This window comes from Olea europaea, unplaced genomic scaffold, assembly GCF_002742605.1.
Source record: "Olea europaea var. sylvestris unplaced genomic scaffold, O_europaea_v1 scaffold718, whole genome shotgun sequence".
NCBI classification, from domain to species: domain Eukaryota; kingdom Viridiplantae; phylum Streptophyta; class Magnoliopsida; order Lamiales; family Oleaceae; genus Olea; species Olea europaea.
In genome coordinates this window covers 31,394-55,246 of record NW_019265580.1, presented here as the reverse complement: position 1 = coordinate 55,246, position 23,853 = coordinate 31,394, and the positions used below count along the sequence as shown (strand labels likewise).

Here is a 23,853-nt window from a genome sequence, read left to right as displayed (position 1 = left end):
GTTGTAGATTGAGCAGATGGGACAAGTTTAATATTCCTGCATGCCTAAACTGCTCTAAGAGTTTCATCAGCATCATCGCTATTCATCACAGCCTGGCAGATTGTCTCAAGGCGAACCAGTGCAAAAGCTTGCTCCACGGTTGGGAAAGGTTGTAGCTGAATCACATCTCTATTTATCTGATCTTGTTTGTCATTGAGTCCATCTAAAAAGGTGTACACCATTTCTTTCTGGAGCAATGTACTATATTTCTTAAAAACATCTGGGCATTTCATGGTATAGGGGCGACAAAAAATCGATTTCACGCCACAATCCTTGAAGGTCTAGATAGTATTTTTCAAGAGGGCCTCTGGCTTGGTGTGGTCGACTTACACGTCATCGAAGGTCATAAACTTGGGAGGTGTCACTCCTATCAAAGTAGGTAGAAGCAATGGAGTCCCAAACCATTTTTGCAGTTAGAAATATAATAAAATTCCCCATTAGTGATGGGTCGATGGAGTTGATGAGTCATCCTTTGACTATGGCGTTGTCAGTGCGCCATTTGCAAAACGACAGATCGTTCAAGGTCGGTTGGGGAATATCACAATTGATATATCCCAACTTGTCTTTTGCCGGAGATATACATCTCGACAACTTGGGACCAAAGCGCATAGTTGGAACCATCTAACTTTATGCCGATCCAACAGTCAGGATACTCGTGAAGTTTAAAGTAGTTGTCACGGTTATGATTTCTGTTTCCACAATGTGAGCATTTCTGTCCATCAGAGGGGTTCGAATCTTTGAAGATTTTTTGTTCCTTCCGCTTGTTGTAGATTGAGCAGATGGGACAAGTTTAATACTCCTGCATGCCTAAACTGCTCTAAGAGTTTCATCAGCATCATCACTATTCATCACAGCCTGGCAGATTGTCTCAAGGCGAACCAGTGCAAAAGCTTGCTCCACGGTTGGGAAAGGTTGTAGCTGAATCACATCTCTATTTATATGATCTTGTTTGTCATCGAGTCCATCCAAAAAGGTGTACATCATTTCTTTCTGGAGCAATGTACTATATTTCTTAAAAACATCTGGGCATTTCATGGTATTGGGGCGACAAAAATCGATTTCACACAACAATCCTTGAAGGTCTAGATAGTATTTTTCAAGGGGGCCTCTGGCTTGGCGTGGTCGACTTACACGTCATCGAAGGTCATAAACTTGGGAGGTGTCACTCCCATTAAAGTAGGTAGAAGCAATGGAGTCCCAAACCATTTTTGCAGTTAGAAATATGATAAAATTCCCCATTAGTGATGGGTCCATGGAGTTGATGAGTCATCCTTTGACTATGGCGTTGTCAGTGCGCCATTTGCAAAACGACAGATCATTCAAGGTTGGTTGGGGAATATCACAATCGATATATCCCAACTTGTCTTTTGCCGGAGATATACATCTCGACAACTTGGGACCAAAGCGCATAGTTGGAACCATCTAACTTTATGCCGACCTGAGTAGTAGAAGTTTCCGTTGTAGTCAGGTTTTGAGCTTTGTTCAAGTTTTAGTCAGTTTGGAGGTAAATTCGATTAAAGAGATGTCGGTATTTGGTGGTTGGTCGCCAGAGGGGTTCATGTCTCCGGTGGCTGCCATAAGAATAAAGAGAAAACTGGGCTAAACAGAGAGAAAGGAAGGTATCTCAAGATCATATGGCTCTGATACCATGTTAGTCCATGCAAGCAGAGATGAACAGAAGCAATTTCTGTATTTTTCTGGTATGTTATTCTAATGTACAGCTTACAAATAAAAAGGGAGAGCTCGTACATATACGTAATGGGGGATTTATGGGAGAATATGAAAGGCTGAATAAAATTTTACTATGTACGGGAGATTTCCTAATTAAAGATTCCTACAGTTACTCCACTCACGCCAATAATTAATCCGTGAAGCTCTAAGCTGAGTCGACTATAAATGTCAGGATGTCTACGGCAATGCCATGATTTTCCTTCCCCTTCAAGGTTTTTTTTCCAACTTTGGTGGTTGGTCGCCAGAGGGGTTCATGTCTCCGGTGGCTGCCATAAGAATAAAGAGAAAACTGGGCTAAACAGAGAGAAAGGCAGGTATCTCAAGATCATATGGCTCTGATACCATGTTAGTCCATGCAAGCAGAGATAAACAGAAGCAATTTCTGTATTTTTCTGGTATGTTATTCTAATGTACAGCTTACAAATAAAAAGGGAGAGCTCGTCCATATACGTAATGGGGGATTTATGGGAGAATATGAAAGGCTGAATAAAATTTTACTATACACGGGAGATTTCCTAATTAAAGATTCCTACAATTACTCCACTCACGCCAATAATTAATCCGTGAAGCTCTAAGCTGAGTCGACTATAAATGTCAGGATGTCTACGGCAATGCCATGATTTTTCCTTCCCCTTCGAGGTTTTTTTTCCAACATCTATCTCAATTAGATGGATAATATTTCCAATAACAGCAAAAGTATAGAGAGAAGAGATTCCCTGCCGCTGCACACCTCCATGTATGTTGAGATGTGAGATGATTCGAGGTTTTGATCTTAATGTCTCCATCTCCATCTTCATCATTGAACATGTTTAGTGAAAAAAAAATAGAATCGCCCTTTACACGTGCCATGTGAACATATATAGTGATACGTGTAACTTTTAGAAAGAAATAACATGTAAGCGAAATGTCACTTGTGAATTGTTGCGAAGTATGGTCAAGCATCAATGTGGAGGAAAAAATTTAAAAATGATTGGTTAACTCTTTCGACACTATGGTCTCCATTATATGAATTGAGAATCAAAGATGGTTTGAGATTTAGGTGGTGGTACTCATAAGAGTCATAACTTAGTCTATATGGCTGACTGACATACATTGTGAAGACAATACATCTCAACTTCATTCGAATTTGATTAGTTAATAGTTGCTGATTCTGTCCAAACACAAAAGTTTAGAATAGAATAAAGTAACTTCACAAGCTCCAACTCCTTAACCACTAAATCTAGATACTTTAGTTCAATTCGAACTACATGTTCAATTTAGACATTGGCCTCTCATTAATCCATCACGTTTCGATTAACACAGTTGTATTTTCATTATCTCTTTCGAACTTGAAGAATGGATCCTATAAAATCTTTGTTGCCAGGTTCAGATTTAGTGAAGGTTTTAAAAAAGAAAGATTACAGTTGAAATCACTGATGCCAGGGATTTTTTTGAGTTCTTTGGTGTTCTGATAAGTTGCAAATAGCCAAATCTGAAATCCTTTTTAGATTGGTCCATAAAGGAAAGGGGAAAGGAAAATAAAATAAAGATTAGCATTTTATATGAATTGGCAGTTGATCACTTAATTTTGTGCTTACTGCCAAGGTGTGGCTTTTCGCCCGCATCTAGGCGCACTTTTTAGAACACTAGTTGTAGGGACTCTGAGACAGATGCTGCTATCTCGTGCTTGGGAAACAAACCAAGCAATACAGAAATAGAGAAAATGATGAGAGATTTGGCCATAGCTAGACATGCTTCTTTAGTCAACTTTCTTGAGTGGAAGCTAATCCTTGTAAGTTGGGATATATAAGCATTTCTTTTAAGGAACTGATTTAGAACTTAAAAGTTTACCACTATCTACTGTATTGAGCTTCTAGGCAAGAGGGAAGATAGAATGGCTGGGAAGGCTTGACTGAAACTACATGGAAATCTGGAACCTGTGGAACTACAAACCTTCAGTGAGGAGAGGTTTTTGCTCCGTTTGATTCGTCTGGGCATGAAACCTTATTTGCTTCTAGGTAACGATTTCATCACGTAATATATTATTGGGTTACAGAACAGGGCTCATTGTTCTTTTTGAACATTTTCAGAAACTGAAGCACCATATATCAGACCAGCTGAAGAAAATGGAGAAGCTGAAGCATAAGCCAATATGATTGCTCTTTCATGAATATTTTATCGCAATAAGCTCAATCTTAGCCCCAAACATCTAATGATTAATCTTAATTACTGGTCATGTAATATACAGGAAAATATGGAGACCATAAGTGAAATTGATGAAGAGACTGAAAGAATTTATATACCAAGAACTTTGAATCGTGCAATTCCGGGCTCAGTTTCACAATAAACCGAATCAAACACAATGCAATCGAACTGCTCAAACCCACAACTATTTATATCATTTCGGCTGCCCTCTTTTGCTACCACAAAGGACACGGTTATAGTGGCTGTAATTAACCACAAAGGAAGAGAGAAGGAAAGAAATGGCTCAACACTCACCTAGAACGGCTTCCCTCTTTTCTCACAATTCAATTGCACACACTTTGTCTCCATCAAATATAGATTAGGGATAAGTATATAGTTGGACCACAAATGGGTAAATGGGCCAACAAATATATGGACCATCCGTTAAGGGAAACGGGCCGTGAGAATGAATCAAGCCAATGCATTGCCGTATTGATATGATTAATCCAACCCATTTTAACATCATCACTCACGATTTATTGTGTCAAAACCTCACAGAAACCTTGTACTTGAGCATAAATAATGCATCTGATGAGGATGATGATAAAGATATGGATGAGGTGCGATGAGATGAGATGAAATTCGGGCTTCTGTATCACTTTAATGCAATCCCTTTTGTAAAACACGTCTGACCATCTTTTAGCTTCTGCAGTTTTCGAGTGTCATTTTATTTCCCTATAGGAACCTTAATTAATTTTGTTCAAAAATTGATTCACACGCGCTTCACTTAAAGAAGAAAGGAATTTAACCCCCCAAAATAAAAAACTTAATAATAATAATACAAACCGTAGTTGAAAAACATAAATGTGCAGATCACATAGTAAATCAAATAACATCGAAGTCCCATTTTCTGTCACTTCATTCAATTTATTGCTTTGTCTAAGGGAAGATCCAAAGAAAATATATCATTAACTTTCACAACACACAACACATAAAAATAAAATTCAAATGCATAGTTTAGAGACCGCTACATAAAAATAAAATTCAAATGCACAGTTTAGAGACCACTAAGCTATTCGGAGGCCTTTTTTCCCTGCTGCAGACACTGTTCCTTTATGAAAGGTAAAACAACTGAAACTAGTTCGGCTTGATGGGACGTGTATCCATGATCAGCTCCTTCTATGATTTGCAATCGATTGTTCGGTATGATCTTGGCAAACTCCGACGCATCTTCGACTGGAATGACTTCATCAACTGATCCATGAACTATCAACACCCTGCATATAAATTCCAACAACTCAACTTTCCATATTTATATTGGATTACTTCAAATCTCATGCGAGGAAGTGAACGCAGATATAATGCATGAGGCGTCATACTGGGCCAGACGTGCGCCCACTACTGTCTACTTCGGTTTCTAAATGCACCGAGTTTAATGAGCTCAAAGGAAGTCATAAGCACTTGAAACAAGGTGAAAGAAGATAGTAGGATGAGATCATATTGGTCGAAGTGAAAGCGAAGAGAACATGGCCAGTTCAGATGAAGAACCGATGAAAAATAATCAGGGAAAATACGAACGCCCATTTGAACAAGTATGAAGCACAAAATCTATAACATGACCGTTCTCAAATATTCAAAGCTTGATAGTGAAGACTTGAAACAAAAATATTTAAAATTCAACAACTCAACATCGGTATTACCAGTCAGTGAAGCTGAACTTTATGAACTTCAAGTTAACTTTGAAACAAGTCTAGAACAATATCTCACTTATGTGAAGAATATTATTAGCAGCTGCTAAATTGAATCTCAATTATGACCAAGATATCATTTGTGCCTTATTTTGTGTGTTATTCGTCCCTCAATTTATTTATCTAAAACCCTAATGAAACATAGTAGTTTCACATCTCAGTTTTTACCCTCTAAATTAGTTTTAAGGGCTGGGCTCATAGCAATGCCTACAGCAGATAGGAAGCTACATTTTTGTACAGTTGACTCAACTGTTCATAGGAAATGACATGCTTATTAACAACCTTGCTTCATAAAAAGGCTACAACAAAGCAATTTCCCTTTTCGTTCTGGCACTTGATTCATAACAAGGCTACAAGAAAGCAATTTCCCTTTTCTTTCTGGCACTTGATACACCGGTTGTATTATTGGTAAATTGAGAGAAACTGACTAAATCACAAGAACAAGGTAAACGAAAAGGATCCGCAGTTTAACTTTGCAGGTGGCTTTGATAAGAAGAATAGACTTAGGATCCACTCAATCAGAAGCAGCTTCACTGCTCTGAGAAAACAATAAAACCCAGACCTTTAACGAATAGTGAATATCCCATTATATAGAGATACAGCTCAACTAGGAATTAGATTCGTAACACAGAAATATGGGACCAATCCTACCAAACACAACGTCTTATTCCAAAGATAACCAAAAACATAAAAGGTCACAAAGTAAGAACTCCTAGCTTGAATAGGCGAAATAAAGAAATAATCATGAAATGAGCTTCTTAAATTTGTGTAGCTGTATTCACACATTGATATAACAAAAATCATAAAAGTTTATTATAAAATGAAATTACCATGAAATGAGTTTATATAATTCTGTTTAGCTGTATTCACACGTCAGATATAACAAAAACATTTATCACAAAAATCAATGTCGTCACAGTAAAGCAAACCAAAAAAGTATCTTTTGATTTATGAAACTAAAATCAAGGTAACCTGCATCTCTTGTCAATTGAAAGACATGCTTCATGCATGTTTGTATTAAGTCGCTCCATCAAACTCTCCTTGGTGACTTTGAAATCGAATTCTCCTATAGAAAACAAGATTCGGTCAAAACTTGCCCGCAAGGAGCAGTTACCAGTCATGTGTTATAAAAAATAAAAGACAGACAAACCATGATCCAGTTTGTGCAACAAAAAGTAATGAGGAATTCATTCAACTTGCTCTTGAGAGGATCCCATGAATAAGTTAAAAACTAATAAAAAGGTTGAATTTGAGCAAACCATAAAACATGTTTTGCATTTGACGCTTGGTGCCATTCTCATTTAAAATTTCATGAACTATATACAACAATAACAAACTAATTGCAAAGTATCCCAATTGAGACATTATTGAATAGGCTAAACCTTTTTGACGTCTTTTCCAGCAGAGCTAAAGTAGCTCCTAATAATACGGAAGGAATATATGATGGCGCCTCATCATCCATAAATTGATGTGTCTATTCTCCATTTCGTTAATAATACTTTATAACCTAAAAAGAATTAGAAGATATCTACATCTCTATCTATTCGAGTTAACTACTAGTAGGGAACCCTTAGTCAAAACCTGGTATGGACCTAGATACTTCAACATGGTCCTCCTAAATGACCAACTCATAATTCATTAATCATAATTCCATACTCCAAGGGATTTCCAAGCAACAGAGAAAAAAGGAAAAAAAGTATATAAAAAAAATAATTCTTCGGATCCTATCCCTAAATAACGCCTGTTCTTGAAAGATTATACCCTCTCTCAGATTGAAATATTTGGTTTGACTTGGATCAGATATGGGAAGACTCACTTATACTTTTTACTCTTGAAAATGTCACCTTGGTCCCAGTTCCTCTGTTAATGAAAATAACTTCAAAGAGAGGTTGTAAAAAAAGACTATTAATTTTGTGTAACTAATTACTTTTCAGGTAAGAGCTTTTTGTCATTTATGACAGACAATAAACTTTTCCAGAGCCCCATTTTTTCCTTATGGGAGATATTTCAAAGTTATAATTGTAAACAGCACACTCAGGTATTGCTTCAAAAAGAGAGAGAAGGTTAAGCAGAATAAGAGCTTGGTGAATTCAAGATTGCAAGCAAAATAATAATTCTTTAAAGTCGCTATCTCTAATTTGAAATTAGAAACTCAAGAAATTTCAACAGGAGATGCTACACAGCATATAACTCATGATCACCTTTTATATTTTTGATATTGAGGTATCCATCCTTTTCTATTCTTTCTAAGAACTCTTTACCCAGGCGCTCTTCAATGCCTCTCTTGAGATCACAGCGGCCAGAAACATTGACCACAGCAGGTATGTCATGATATTTTGATGCATATAGGAGGACAACATTGCCACCTGCATTTCTCCCAGTAATAGTCAGAGAATCAACTGGTCAACACAATGCACCCAAGCAAAATTAAAAATTCAGGTCTAGCATGTAAATTTCCAGATATCACATCATGTTCTGATATGGCAGCACAAATTTTAAGAAAGATAAATTAAAACTTTATTACAGAAAAAGGAAAACAAATCACTAACCTCAATATGAAAACGTTTCTAAGCTAACTGTTTGGGCCAGAATGCATGTTCCCATGTTAAGTTGCTTGTCATTACTAGCCATGAATTTCTTCAGTACACATAATTAAGACATCTTTCTTATATAGAAAATGCATACATATAAAAGTTGGAAAGTTGTGGAAAAGTTAAAATAAGTTGAAAGGAAACATAAGTTACACTGATATTAAAAGGTCAACAATTAGCTGAAATTGGTCATCTAGGTTACAGATCATTGCAATCTGGTCGGAGTGAACCAGACCAGAAACTGGGGATGGGATGTGTGGGCTTATTTTGGCAATTCTTGACGTACTAAATGTGTAAGGAACTCTCATTAGTTATTTTGATGGCTAATGGAACACAATAAAATATTTAGTTGTGAGTATAAGTTGGTGCACCTTTACTGTGCCCAAGAATTGCAACTACTGTACGGTTTGCTCCAGTAAAATATTCTATCACAGCTCGTAAATCTTCTGCTTCTCTAAAGTAGTTACCGAACTGAAACGAACCTTCACTTTCCCTGGAGATGAACTATAAACATGAAACCAAAAATTGTAGAAGAAAATTACCCAAGTACGTCGACAGACTGCATATTTGACAAATTCAACAGGAAGAGAAAAAATTTATAATAAGATAAGGGTAAAATAGAACAAAAAATGGTCAAATTCAGCTGGGAACTGCAACGACAAATAAGGGGGTGTTCTCTTTGTATTTCAGTTTTGTGTTTTGAGTTTTAAATTCATTTTGAGTTTTGTGTTTTGAGTGTTTGTTTTGAAATTGTTGAAAATGTGTTCTTTTTGTTTGTTTCTCAAAACAAAAAAAATGTTTTTTTTTTTTTTTGAAATTTTGAGAATCCCCATACCCCCCCCGAAAAAAAAAAAAAAAAAGGTGTTTCCCGTGTTTTCAGTTTTTTCAAGTTTTACACTGAAAACGCCCAAAACGACAAAAAGTCGTTTTGTGTTTTCTTCACAAATTTTTTTTTCGTTTTCGAAAATTCGTTTTCGAAAACGGGAAAGAGAACACGTTTTCACCGTTTTAAAAAATCGAAAACAGAAAACGGCCCGAAAACGGTAAAGAGAACATGGCCTAAATAACTTGTCCATTCTCAAATTTCTTATCCTAACTGTCATATGGATTCACTTTACCATAAGAATAATAAGCTATAAAAAGCTACATTTTGCTTAAACCAATCCAAAAAGTTTTAGCACCAATCTAGGTTTTGATATGATAGCAATTATTTGTCATCCAACAAATTTCTAGTAGAAGTTTCAAACAATATCTAATTTCATCTGGTTTTAGTCTTTTTCTGGCCTAAATAACTTGTCCATTCTCAAATTTCTTATCCTAACTGTCATATGGATTCACTTTACCATAAGAATAATAAGCTATAAAAAGCTACATTTTGCTTAAACCAATCCAAAAAGTTTTAGCACCAATCTAGGTTTTGATATGATAGCAATTATTTGTCATCCAACAAATTTCTAGTAGAAGTTTCAAACAATATCTAATTTCATCTGGTTTTAGTCTTTTTCTATAATGTATACATATAAAGCAGTCTTTCCTAAATAGGTTTCTAAGTAAGCCCACATTTCTTGTACAATCATTTGTGTAAGTACTTATTATATGCTCTAATTACAGAATTTTCCCATTCAGTTATAGACTAGGTCTGTCTTGTGGTTTACAATTATTTAACTTTAAGATTAATCCTCTATCGCTTGCCAATAGTAAACTACATCCTTCTTCCGTTTATCTTTTTCCTAAGCTTCTATATTTTTTATCAGTCCATTCAAAGTCTCTTACAGGGAGAAAAGAATATTTACCTCCTATATCTTATTCTGTATTCATGGGTTCTTTTCTTTTTCCAAATTCTTGATCTGATTCTATTTTAACTCTCTTGCTAGTTTCTTCCATCTTGGTTTCTATTTTTCTATTAACATTCTAGTTTCTATTTCTCTAGCTTTTCTAAGATTTCTATAATATTCCATATTTATATAGCCAAATTCTTTTTCATCGTTATCGCTTTCATCTTCTTCACTATCTTCAACTAAAGCATTAATTTCATCACTTTCCTACTGTCTATTTCAAAATATCCACATTCTCCTTCATTTTCTTCCTCATTATGTTGTGTCTGTTCTATTTGATAATTATAATTTCCAAATCTAATGCTCAAAGCTCCATTACTATTTTTATTCATAATATTATTTTCTAGTACTAATATTGGTTTTTGTAGAAATTTCCTAAGTTTCAATCTAATCATGCATATGTTTCTGAAGAAAATTTCTTTGCTAGGATAGCCTTTATACCTTTTTGTCCTAATAATATAATTATTTGATTATTTTCTAATTTATAATTAGTAGTACTATTTTCACTAAGCCTTCCTATGAATCCTGTACAAATTAATAAATTATCCTCATCTCTTTTCATTTGATATCCTTTGCTTTTTATTCCTATTTTAATATCTTTATAGAAATTTTTTGTTCTAACTAGATAGTCTGGTGTAAAATATACTATTCCGCCTTTATCACTCATTCAAAAAAAATAGGGACAGAATTCAATAGTAGATTATTATCAGCCTCCGTAAATTGTTGCTTAGCTTCCTCGCATTGACAGTCCCAAGAAGCTACTATTTAGTATTTTAAGTTTCCCTAAAAAAGAAATTTGCAATTATATATGAAAAAGGTATATTGCAAAAATTGGGTTTGATGAACATTTAATGCAAAGGATTCAAGAAACTAGATCATCTAGGTCAAATGTGATTCTCATTAGAATAAACAATAGCAAGGTAGAGATCACAAATTTGGCCCGAAAATTTGCAACTTTCACAAATTTAATTGGCTGCACTTTTATTATTGAACTCAACTCATTGGAACGGTCATTAGTGCCAATTTTGCATAATGAATCTTTGGTATGCACTGCCTTACATTTAGGTATTACAAACTATACATGGAAAGTAATTAATCCCAAATTCTTTACTATTTAATTATGCTATACAAGGAAACCCAATAAATAAATTGCTAAAGATACGTGTGCTACAAATTAAGTCTCTAATAGCCCTCCCAATATTGATGGTGGTGAGTCCATAAGCATCAATTCGCTGATAAAAAAATTATATTAAGGCAAGTCAAAGATTTGATGAAGATATTTGCTAGCTGGTGAGTAGTGAAAACATGAGAAAAAGTAATGATCTTGGAATCATAGGCTTCCGTATGTAATGACAGTTCACTTCGATATGTTTGGTGTGTTCATGATATACAGAGTTAGCTATAATTTAAATAGCACTAGTGCTGTCAGCATGGAGTGGCGTAGGCTGTAATTGGGGAATACCAAGTTATATTAGAAGTCCTTTCAAACAATCTCAGACCAGGTAGTTGACATAGCACAATATTTAGCCTCAGTGAAGAATTTAGAAACACAATCTCGTTTCTTACATTTCCAAAAAATAAGAGCAACTTCTAGAAAAATACATCATCCCGTAGTAGAATGATGAGAATTTAGTCAACCAGCCCAGTCAGCATCACTGTAAGTAGTGAGCTCAAGAGATGTACCCTAGAGAAGAACAGACAATGATAAGTTCCCATAAGACATCGAATAATGCGGCGTACAGCTACCAAATGAAGATGATAAGGTGCGTCCATAAATTTGGTGACGGTATGATCGGCGATAGAAATATCTGGACGTGTAATTATGAGATAAATGAGGCTCCCCACCAACTTCCGATACAGAGGATGGTCTGGAAGAATATCACATTCGTCTTTTCTATATGTAAAATTAAGCTCCAACGGAGTATCAAATAAAGAGGTTTCAGACAAATTTCCCAACTTAATTAAATCTTCAGTATATTTATGTTGCTATAAGAAGATACCATGTAGAGCCACATGAACCTGTAAACCAAGGAAATAAGTGAGATGACCAAGATCTTTCATATGAAAAATCGAGTAAAGATGCTCCTGAAACTTCTGAATATGAATGTGATTAGATCGAGAGAGAATAATGTAATCCACATATACCAACAAACAAATGATGCCAGCAATCATACTGACTCTAGGTAAAGGCAAAAACCAAAAGAGTGGGACAAAACTTGTCAAACCATGCTCAAGGGGCATGCTTAAGAATAGACGAAGAGCATTTGAATTGACAAATAGAGGTAACTGAGGGAAGAGGCATACCAGACCAATGTTTGATATAAATGTCTTCCCTAAGGTCTCCAAGTAAGAACGCGTTCTTCACATTCATTTGATGTAAAGACCAGGACTGTAAAGCGGCAAGTAATAAAAAGAGGTGAACAATGTCATTTTTTTCACAGAAGCAAATGTCTCATCATAATCGATTCCATCTTCTTAACGACTACCTAAAGTAACTAACCGAGCTTTATAAAGCTCAAGAAAACCATTAGAATAAAGTTCAACCAAATATACCCATTTACCATCAATAGGTTTCACATTCTGTGGACATGGTACAACATCACAGGTTTGGTTAGCCTTAAGAGCTTCAAGTTCTACTTGCATCACCTATTGCCAACACTTTTATTCCATAACCTGTTTATATGAGGACGAAATGGAAATTAAATTAAGAGGAGCAAACAGAGAGCTGTGGGAGGAGAAACCATAGCTGTTTGGTGATCAAGAAACACGAGAGGTGTGACGAAGAGGGACAAGAGATGCAAATCATCTAGTGTAGGATCTGATGTCGTAGGTGAAGGATCAAAGAGGCTTGGGAGGACAGTCGTCTGATAAGGAAGTTCCAGACTACTGACAGGTGAAGCATGCCAGCCAGTGTAAACAAGACTCAGCTTATATCGAGAGGATTCTATAGGAAAATCAGGCAAGGAGGAGAACGAAGGAGGGGAAACAACTCTTGGGAGTGGAGAAGGATTGTTTTTCAAAGAAAACATTACGAGAAATTTGAATACGATGTGTTTTAGGATCATAATATATGTACCCTTTTTGAGTCCTATCATATCCTAGAAAGGCACACTTAACTAACTAAAGGGTAAGTTTTGCCTTTTCATATGATTGTAAATGAACGAAACACACACTAAAAGGAACAGAGATGAAAATACGTGGGATAATGACCAAAAAGCTTATTAAATGGAGAAGCATTATGGAGAGTGGAGAGGAAGTCGATTTATGAAATGCACAACGGTAGATAAAGCTTCACACTAAAAACGAAAAGGAACGAAAGCCTCAATCAAAAGAGATCGAACTATATCAAGAAATCATGATTTTTACGTACTGCCACCCTGTTTTGTTGAGGGTAGAAGGACAAGATCGTTGAGTAATAATACCCTTAGTCTGTGAGAAATATTGAAAAACACTAGACATATATTCACCTCCTGAATCAGATCTCAAAGATTTTGATCGAGGAAAATTAATTTTCAATGAGAGCAAGGAAACCTTGAAATGCATAGAAGGCCTCACTCTTTGCACGAAGATAATAAACCCATGTGAATTGACTATAATTATCAATAAAAGTAACAATATATTTATAATGAGCATGAGATACCAAAGGTGCAAGACCCCATACGTCGCTATGAACCACATCGATAATATGCAAAGCATAAGAACCATAAGACCGGAACGGTAAAATCTTACTTTTAGCAAGCTTACACGAAGCGCAATCAAGAGATATAGACAAAACCGAAGCAGCACTCTTATTACCAAATAAACCAAAATTAAAAAGTGTTGTAACACATTACGAATGGGATGTCCCAATTTCTCATGTCAATCAATGATCTCTAAAGTGGCAGAACTACAAACAATAGGAAAAGACAAAAAAGGCTTCAATGCAATTGTTATCAACAAGTTGACCAACTAATATAAGATCAGCTGATAAATCAAGGAAAACTAAAACATTAGGCAAATTTGGTGATATATTGCCAACGACAGAGATAGGAAGTGTTACCATCGGTAGTGTGTATATTGTTTGGTCCAGTGTATGGTCTTCGGTTACTAAGTAATAGAGGATCATAAGTCATATGATTAGAAGCACCTGAGTCTAATAACCAAAAAGCACGAGCAGCTGATGGCTCACTTGAGACACCTAAGTTAGACAAAGCAGAGAAAACCATTTGTTGAATCATCTCAGGAGTGATGTTAGTTTGAGAGGACTGAGAGAGGTCAAAACTTGAACAAGAATAGGTGATGGAGCAGAACTAGAGACCAAAGTGGCAGCAGCAACATAATTTGTTCTAACCTTGCATGGAGGACGTCTGGGATGCTACTTAATAACATGGCCAGACTTTTTGCAATAACTACAAATTTTTCTAGGACACTGAAGAGCTATGTGACCAAACCCCTAACCATTGCACTGCACACTAGATATATCCCGATGTTTGAATTTTCCTTGAGCTACATATGTGATCAAAATCGGAGCTACAGTATTCTACTCTTGTTCCAAGGCGGTACGAGTGATAAGACGTTACTCCTTCCCTAGTAATTACCCAAAAAGCCATCCAATGATGGTATAGACTCGCAATTCATAAGAATGGACCTGTTGGATTCAAATTCAGTTCGTAATTTCATGAGAAATTGAACCCTTTTGGTGACTTCATGTACAGCTCGTACAACCTCAAACTTCCAGGTAAAACTGAGGCATAGATGATGCCTGTGTACTTATCCCAAAGATTAGAAAAAACCCGAATAATATTCTTCAATAGCCCGCGAGCTTTAAGAAAAGTTCGTCAATTCAAATTCCAACTAAAGTCGCCGAGCATTGTTACTTTGAGTATAGACCTTCAAGAACTTCCACATCTCTCAAGTAGTCTCATAAGGCCAGAGATTAAGAACAATTTGTGCATCAACCGATCCGATGGTCCAGGCCATGATTCGAGAATCTTTAGTTTTCCACACAATGTACTTCTCCTTATCCGTCTCTTGATCAGGAGATAAAAGACTGCCACTAATATGTCCCCACAAGTCACCTTTTCCTTTAACCAATAACTGAAAGTAAAATACCCAAGAAGAGTAGTTCCTACCAGTAAAATAAATGCAAATTGAATCGGTTTCTCAATTGACATGATGAAATCTTATATAGGCCTGTCAAAAATCAATTAATCACAATAACCTAAAATCTAACAAATATCGACCCAACAATTGAATTAAATTATAAAAAAAAAAAAAAAAAGCCCAAATGTCTAGCAATGTCAACCCAAAAATAAACAGTCAAATAAACTAATAGCACAAATAAAACCACAACCTAATCCATGCAAGGCCCACTTAATTGGAGTTAACGATGGTGAGAGAGAGAGAAAGCCCAATCCACGCAGAGACTCAAATCAACTAGAGATAGCAACGACGAGAGGTGAAAGAAAGACTACAACGATGAGAAGCGAGAAGCCTGAGACACTCCGACCAAGAGTTGAACAACGATGCTTCCTAAAAATTGAAGACCACACAGGTGCGATGGTGACCTAGAAAATTCTATCCCCAAATACACACGTAGAGAATGCGAAGAGGGCAGAGAACCGAATGCCAATGTTGCCTGAGACACAAGTTCCAATGGAGGTTACTATGAACAAAGGATGATTGTAGCCTGAAAGACAACTACCGGAGAAGCTGGCCACGAATTACTATGAATAGAGCCAAATACATATTTTGCACGTAAGTGTAAGTAATTTTAGGCTCTGATACTATGCCAATTTTGTGGAATGAATCTTTGTTACGTATTGCCTTACATTTATAAGGTATTAAAAGCTATACATGGACAGTAATTAATCCCAAATTCTATACTATGTAATTATGCTACACAAGGAAACTCAATAATTAAATTGCTTAAGATACGTGTGTTGCAAATTAAGCCTCTAATAATTAGGTCTACCCAATAAAGCTCCACTTGCTTGGAAAGAACGAGATATTTGGTCCATATAACATATTCTCAGTGCTTGTTCCAGCAATTCTGGAGTACAGAAAAATATTAAATCTATAAGTTATTATATATATGAAAATAAAATTTTCCTTCTCTAGAAAATATTATCCAAAGAAACGTTATTCTATCTCATATCTTTCCATTATCCAACATTCTCATCTTTTTTGGGGGAAAAAATCCTAGGTATGGAATTAGAGCATTGAAGAAAATTTTCTTTCTCTTGAAATATAATCAAAACAATTTATAATTCATAAAATTATGTCTTCTCCAACATTTTTCATTTCGAAACAAATAGAGAGCATGTTTCAGTTTAGTAACTTAGCACACAACTACTTTCATTTCCCTTTTTATAACTATTTTCCTGAAATAACAATGTCATTATAAACTCTAGCAATGCGTTGCTGTCAAATATACTGAATAAGACTCAATTCCTCTCGATGTGAGAGGTTCTCTCATTATATAGAACCAAAATCACCATTAAATATGGTAGCAGTCAATTACAATATTAATTAATATTAACCTATAAATTAAATATGGTAAAAACAATTTTTCTATATACAATACAATTATAATGATAAAATAGACGCAAAGCCGTAATCTTCGATGATCTTTGTAATCTTATTCAACCTCATTCATTGACATCCCCCACAAATTGATGTTAGTAAAAGCATTAATTTGCAATCACGAACTGACAACGGTGATAATACTTGTGTCCACAAAGAATAAATCCAAATCAAAGTAACCATCTACAAAATTAGTGATGATGAGATACCAAGAACAACTAATAGTGCAGAAACAATCAAGAACTACTCCAAAGCTACTTCAAGAACATTCCAAAGAAACTCCAGAGAGCTCATACACCAAGAAGAATTTCCAAAAGAAATTCACAAAGTGTGCCGACACACAGCTAACACATAAATCTTGTTCCAATAAAAGCTCTAACGCCAATACATCGGCCAAATTCTAGCAATATGTAGTTGATTAAAATGCTGCGCAATTGGAAGAAATCCCGCCAAATAACTTACACTAAACTCAATAACGATCCTCCTCTGAGAATCTAAAAGAAAACTTTAGCTTATCATTTGAGCAACCAAAATTCAATAGTCTGCGCTCTCATGTCTCTCTTATCCCTATGACCTATCAATATGATCCACAATTTATAGCCCAATTGCTCATAACCCATTTACAAGTTATACCATCATTTCCAAAAGCTAAGCCCACTTTCAACTAATCCCCAACTTATTCACCAAATAATAACGAAGCCCAAACCAGCAAAGCAGCCCAAGAAATAAATTTTCAACACACAAAATAACAACCCAACTAAATTCTTATAGCCCAAACATAATCAAAACCAAACCAATAAAATAAAACCTAAGCCCAAGTAATCTAACCAATTACCAAGCCCATGACCTGATAGCCTATTAAACTGAAACCATATTCAGCCCTTTAATCCTAGGCCCATTATCACTTCAAACCGTAGCCCAAGATGCCCACACACACATTCACATATACTAGTCCACAAGCCCATTAACCAACACCCCACTTGTACAACCTACAAATCCAGGCCCAGTAACCTCTAACCAAACCTTAAACCATATCATAGACCCATGAACAAAACCCACATAAACTGCCCAATTCCCATTTATACCAACACAAACCAAACCAACGTTTCACTGCCAATCCATCCACCAACAGCGATGTTTGGTTAATACTTGAAATGATTCACTTGCTCAAATAGAATGTCCAGCTTCTGTTGCATGTTTAAGAGCACTTGGTCCCTGAGTTCTACAGATTTTTTTTAGCTTCAAAATCTGTTTATTTTTCTTCGAATTCGCAGCTACAACAGCAACAACAGCCACAAGCAAAACCCTTTGAATGGGGCTAAACACCTCCCAAGCTACAATTTCTTGAGGACCCAATATACCCTTTTTATCAATGGTGTTAGCCAAGCTGGCTTCCTCAACTCCAACGAGCCAACCCTGGAGGGACACCCAAGCAAGCTGCCTTCCGGCTTTAACGGACACGTTCGAATGCATAAAATAGCTGGAAAGCCGACGTAGAGAGGGGGAAGCTGAGTAGGAAAATGTGGTCAAAGACACTAAAACAGGTGGTAAGCCGGATCCAAAGGCGGGTTCCGGTTCCTCCAAATCTATGGCTTATTTAGTGTTGGTCATTGACACAAAGATATTTTGTTTAGCCGTAAACAAGTTTAACATTAAGTTGAAAAATGCAACAGCTAACTGAGAAAGAAATTTGGCCGGGCGAGTAGCCTTGAAACGAAATTCAAAGGTTAATTTGTTTAGGATCGACCTGGCTCTAATACCATGTAGAACATATTGAATAAGACTCAATGACTCTCGATGTGAGAGGTTCTCTCATTAAATAGAACCAAAATCACCACCACATATGGTAGCAATCAATTATAATATTAACTAAGGGTAACGTATAATTTAAATATGGTAAAAACAATCGATCTATATATAATACAATTATGATAATAAAATAGATGCAAAGCCGCAATCTTCAAAGATCTCCGTAATCTTATTCAACCTCATTCATTGATAGTTGCATGAAGATTATAAAAAAAATACAAGTGAAGACAAGCTCAATGTGTCAACAAAATCATAAACTCTATCCTAAAATGTAAAGAACAACAATAAGTAGCATGTACGTATGTCTACAATATTAGTATTACTGTTCGTGTTGTATTAATAAGTTGACAGAAGAAAAAATCAATAGCCTCTAGAGTTTACCCATTTCCAGCAAAATCAAAGCGAAATGCACTGATTCCGTGGTTTTCTAAAGCACTGGCAATGTTGAACATGATGTTGAACTCCTGCATATTAAACATGTGAGATGAATCCCACCGTTAGGCACTATTATCACAACCGACTGCCACTCCCTCTAAGCTTTTTGTAGAATTTTTTTTTAATAATAAATACAAACTCTACAAGATTTATTCATATTTCAAGGGCAAAATCACAGAATAGCTAAAGTACGATTGCATGAGACTTCAATGACTTCATCTCTATCACACATTATTGAAGTAGATTTATATTTCCAGCAACCATTCATCTATATTCAAATTTTTCCTGATTATATACAATTGTGGTTACCCTTGTTTTGATCATCAAATTTGTATGCAACATAAATTTAGGGTTATTTTGTTTACACTGCAACTGCAGATCTTAAATTTTACTGGAAATTTTTCTTTTTAGAACTTCAAACCCATTTTAGTATTAATTCAGGATGGTTAGATAAGCTGGACAATTCAAATGAGTTTTTCTCTGCCTCCAACCATCTAGGTTTCTGATATAAATTTAGAGTTTCAAATCTAAACATTGCTTTAGAAATTAAAGTAATAGACAACAATCCATGGCTAGAATTTCTCTGTGGTAACTGACTACAGGTTATCTAGTCATTAGGTAAAGCCAGACTTGCCTTCTAAGCACTTAAATAAACAATTATTCATGTCAAAGTTTTGGCTGAATGAATTTCCCATAGGGATTCCTCACATTATATAGGAATAAGTACAATCTAAATATGGTAAATGTAATTACAACCTAAATACAATTATATACAGAAATATCAATGGGTAATCTTGCTTACTCAATTCTCAGTGGAAACACAAATTTATTGGCACTTCATAATACAATAAAAAGATATATGTCAATGAAGTTGTGAATTTGACAACTGAGGAAAAATAACCAAACCAAAAGAACACACAAACCTTCGAGGATTGAAAACCATGGCACAAAACTACAATTTCTGTAGATTCAGTCTCATGCAACACACCCACAAGTCTTTCATTATGCTTATTCAGTATCGCCATTTTCTGCTGCTTAGCTGCAGAGAAATTGTAGTTATTGCCTAGTTTGGTAACCACAAAGATGTAAAAATTTAGTAAGTTCTACTAATTACTTTCTACATAAAAGGTGAGACCTTATAAACAAGATGAACTCTTCTACGTAATATAGATGGTGAAGGTATCAAATTTCAAATAAACACTTCTATTTATTGAAGACCCAAAGTGGCGTAGATTCAAACAAATTTTAGGTTCTTCACAAAATAAAACAAGAACTATGCTTATAATAACAAATCAAGTAATCGAAGAGAGAGAGAAAATAAAAAAAATAAAAATAAAAAATTTAAGTCAGGGATGGAGTAAAGGTGTAGGAGACTTGAAAAATGACTGTTATAAAATTCTATTTTAGTACGGCTTGAGAGTGTTTCTAACAGATTGTTTAATTATTCTTAGTTTATGATATATGAGAAAAATCTCCATCATTTTGTTAATATCCCAAGAGATAAAGACAAGTCTTGATTAGTGGGTAGTCAAAGATTAGGATTTCTTCCTTAATTAGAATTTGTAGGCAAGTTTCCTATTTGTGTGTATTTTTTATCATAATTAACTCTTTCAAATCAAATAATGAAATATGCAGAAATTTGCATGAGCCATATTTTTTGTAGAAACAAACAAAGATGATGTGAACCAAAAAAAGTACTAATGGATTAGATACAACTTGCAAGTCAAGCTTCATTCACACATTGTTTATCATGTATAGTACTATTCAATAGAACAAGATGCTCATAAAAATGGAGTCTCAGCCACTGGAGCATATATGAATGGTGTTTTGACAAGAATGCACTGGATTACACGTCCAGAACGCACCACATCAGTGTTACAAAAGAAACGACGACCCTTAGGGACAGAAAGAACCCATCTTCTCAAAGCCATTTCTTTCCCGGTGACTACGGCAACAAATTTACTCTTACAAAGTTTACTCCCATGTTAAACCAGCATTAACTGTGTACCTTAGTAACTTACCATTAACATAGCACAAACCCAGAAAATCAAATTATTTGTATCATGAGTTCACATTACACTTCCAAGTATAGTAAGAAAATGAGGAATTGAGGCCCAAGCATTCAAATTAGAAATGAGCCCGTTCCATTTTGAACGAACTTTCATGAATTTGGATTCTAAAATTCAATTCTCAGAATGTAAACGTAATGTTGACCAATCGATTATCATGTATCAATATCAATAATTCAATTACAACCCCAAATATTACAAAATATATATATATATATATATATCTATATATAAATAAAATAAAAAATGAGGCATTAAAAGTCAACATCTTTCAGTAAGTAAACAACATTCACTATCTTCATTCTTCTACCTTAATATCATTATTTTCTACACTTCACATAATACGGATGCTTAAATTGGGATTTCAAAAAAAAAATTGCCTGGGTTCTGAGCCATGATGGAGACCCTTTAGAATCAGACGCTGCGATTTCACGAACAGGTGAAGCGTACCTGTCGAAGAGTAAAATCTGGAGAATCGAAATTAGAAACAAAAACTAAAAGGAAATATCATTCCTGTATTTTACAGAAAATTAGTGATCATTGAATTTACGTAAGCGAACGAGACAAAGTAGAGAGGACAGCAGTCCCGGATCGAAAGAAGGAAACTATATATTCTAGGATAAATTCCAACTGCAGTGACCGGATTGCTAATTTTCAATTTGTAGTGAGTTTTCACTCTAATTTCAAATTTGGTCCCTCTTCCATACATTGTTTATCAAATCTTTAAAATTGCTTTAATTGTCTAACATTTGACGCAGCCGTTATGCATCATGTTAAGCGCTCGTTTGGCTCCCATTTTATCTCATCAAATTAAATTAAATTTTCTTATTTCCTATTTTCAATCACATAATATTTAATAAAATAATATTACACGTAAACCAAAAACTTTTCATTCTTTTACAACTATTCAATTTTGAAAAGAAAAAAAAAACCACTATTCTACCATTATAATCAAAATCAATGGGGGCCAAATGGGAGCTAAATTAACTATACTAGGCCATAAAAGTATTAAAATAAAAAATATAATTTTTTTACATTAATATAAAGACATTATTAACACATATTTTATAATTTTCATTTATATGGTGTCGTGCATTGTTTACGTAGAAGATCAAGTATGATTGTCAAGTAAATAATTTCCGTCATTATAGAGGCCAATAGGTGACAGGAAGAGATAAAGTCATGAAATTTGAAATTAAATTGAAGTTCAATAATATTATTGAGATAAAATAAAGTTTAATGAATTAATTGAAATCTTTCTGAAACTTTAGTGACCATAGATGAAATTTCACCATGTTTTAGGACCACAAAGTTGTAGAGTTCTATCCACTTGGGCCCTCTTATGTGAAAATCTGTGAGTTTAATACCCGACCATTGACCTGTTCATTTCAATAATTTAGAAAAATACAAATCCAAAACATTCAATTGTCATTGACACATTGGTCCTTAAAAATCTTGGTCCTTGAACTTTAGAATATCAAAAATTAGTCAACAATTTTTTTTTGTTGAGTCAACTGCTAAATTTAATCAAAAATTACTTACTATGCTTCTGTTGGGTTTAGAGAGAGGCCGGGGGGGGGGGGGGGGGGGGGGGGGGGAGGAGAAGAAGAAAAAATAATTTTTTTAATAAATCTTGATAAAAATTAATGAAATATGTAATTAAAAGTTGTGAATCTTCTAAAATATGTGGTTAAAAATTAAAATTAATTGTCAGATCTAACTTAAACATTATTTATTTTTCTAGCTAAACCAAATGGGGCTAAAATCAATTTCATGAGTACATTACTCAAGGAATTGTTGAATCGGTAAACGTAAACCTAACATGGCCTAAACTGGATGTTGAGTCGAATTATTTATTTCTATGTATATTGATGACATTAGGTAAATGTTGGAGACATAATGTGTTTGGTTGTAGTGACTATTGAGATGCAACTGTAAAAGTTCAATGATCATTGGGATAATTCTCATGAAATAGTTTTAGATTGTCACGTTATCAAAAATGTTAATACTTCAAATGCTAACGATAAGAAAAAGTCATATGTAAAGTTTAGTGATTCTTGGAAAAAAAAATGTTAACGTTTAGTGACATGGCTATTGATTGTCATGTTAAAATGCTTGTTCAAATGTGCAAATAACGTACACGTGGACGGTAGAGGAGTTGAGATTTGTTGACCTTTTGGTCCAACATTATCTCAAGGTAATAGATTGGTGTCATTTGGGAAAAATCATACTATGGTTGCTAGTAGTGCCTCCTCTATAGCGACCAAATTCCATTGGCCGCCAAATAATCCAAACCCTGCCATGTGTTTCAACGACCAACTAATTTCGGTTGCTGAAAATTCTTATAGAAACCACATGATGGTTGTCGGTGGGGCATCTTAGACAGAGATCAAAATTCCTTAGTCGTTGTAACATCCAAAACAATGTGAAAAAAATACTTATAGCGACCATACAATGGGGTCTTCTATATAGCAACCAAATTTTGCCGGCCACTGAAACATTCAAAACAACGCGAGGAAATATTGCTCTTTCTCCCACCTAAACTTTAGCAATCAATCAAATGTATGATCACTGATACTCTAAATCGACAACCAATTGATCTCAAAATAGTATAAAAGAATTAGTCTAATTATAAAGGATCAAAACCTTTACCAACTAATTTTTGGTCGGTGATGATGTCTTAGAGCAACCCATTTTGATTGGTCGCTAAACATTTGGTCAATGGAGCTCTTTTCTTTGTAGTGTTGTAAGATACTTCTATATGCCTCAAAAAAATGCATGGTGGAAGAAAATTATATTTTAGGAAAAATTAGATCCACAACTTTCATTATTTATTATAATTGACACTTTGGTCATTCATTATTTTGGC

General features: G+C 35.0%; 1 protein-coding gene across 3 annotated transcripts; it reads right to left on the bottom strand.

The window, feature by feature from the left end:
- Positions 1-4,925: 4,925 nt before the first annotated feature.
- LOC111390814 lies at positions 4,926-21,652 on the bottom strand. 3 transcript variants are annotated; one of them, XM_023015931.1, is made up of 8 exons: positions 21,535-21,652; positions 21,365-21,451; positions 19,839-19,954; positions 18,862-18,944; positions 8,644-8,765; positions 7,883-8,047; positions 6,654-6,747; positions 4,926-5,210 (listed from the first exon to the last, which is right to left on the bottom strand). In XM_023015931.1, exons 2-8 carry the CDS (start codon positions 21,378-21,380, stop codon positions 5,006-5,008), a joined length of 801 nt encoding a protein of 266 aa, XP_022871699.1. In that variant the 5' UTR covers positions 21,381-21,451; positions 21,535-21,652; the 3' UTR covers positions 4,926-5,005. The 3 variants fall into 3 exon arrangements, with proteins under 3 accessions (XP_022871699.1, XP_022871700.1, XP_022871701.1); XM_023015932.1 differs by having other exon boundaries at positions 21,365-21,434; positions 21,535-21,612; XM_023015933.1 differs by having other exon boundaries at positions 21,435-21,612.
- Positions 21,653-23,853: the final 2,201 nt, after the last annotated feature.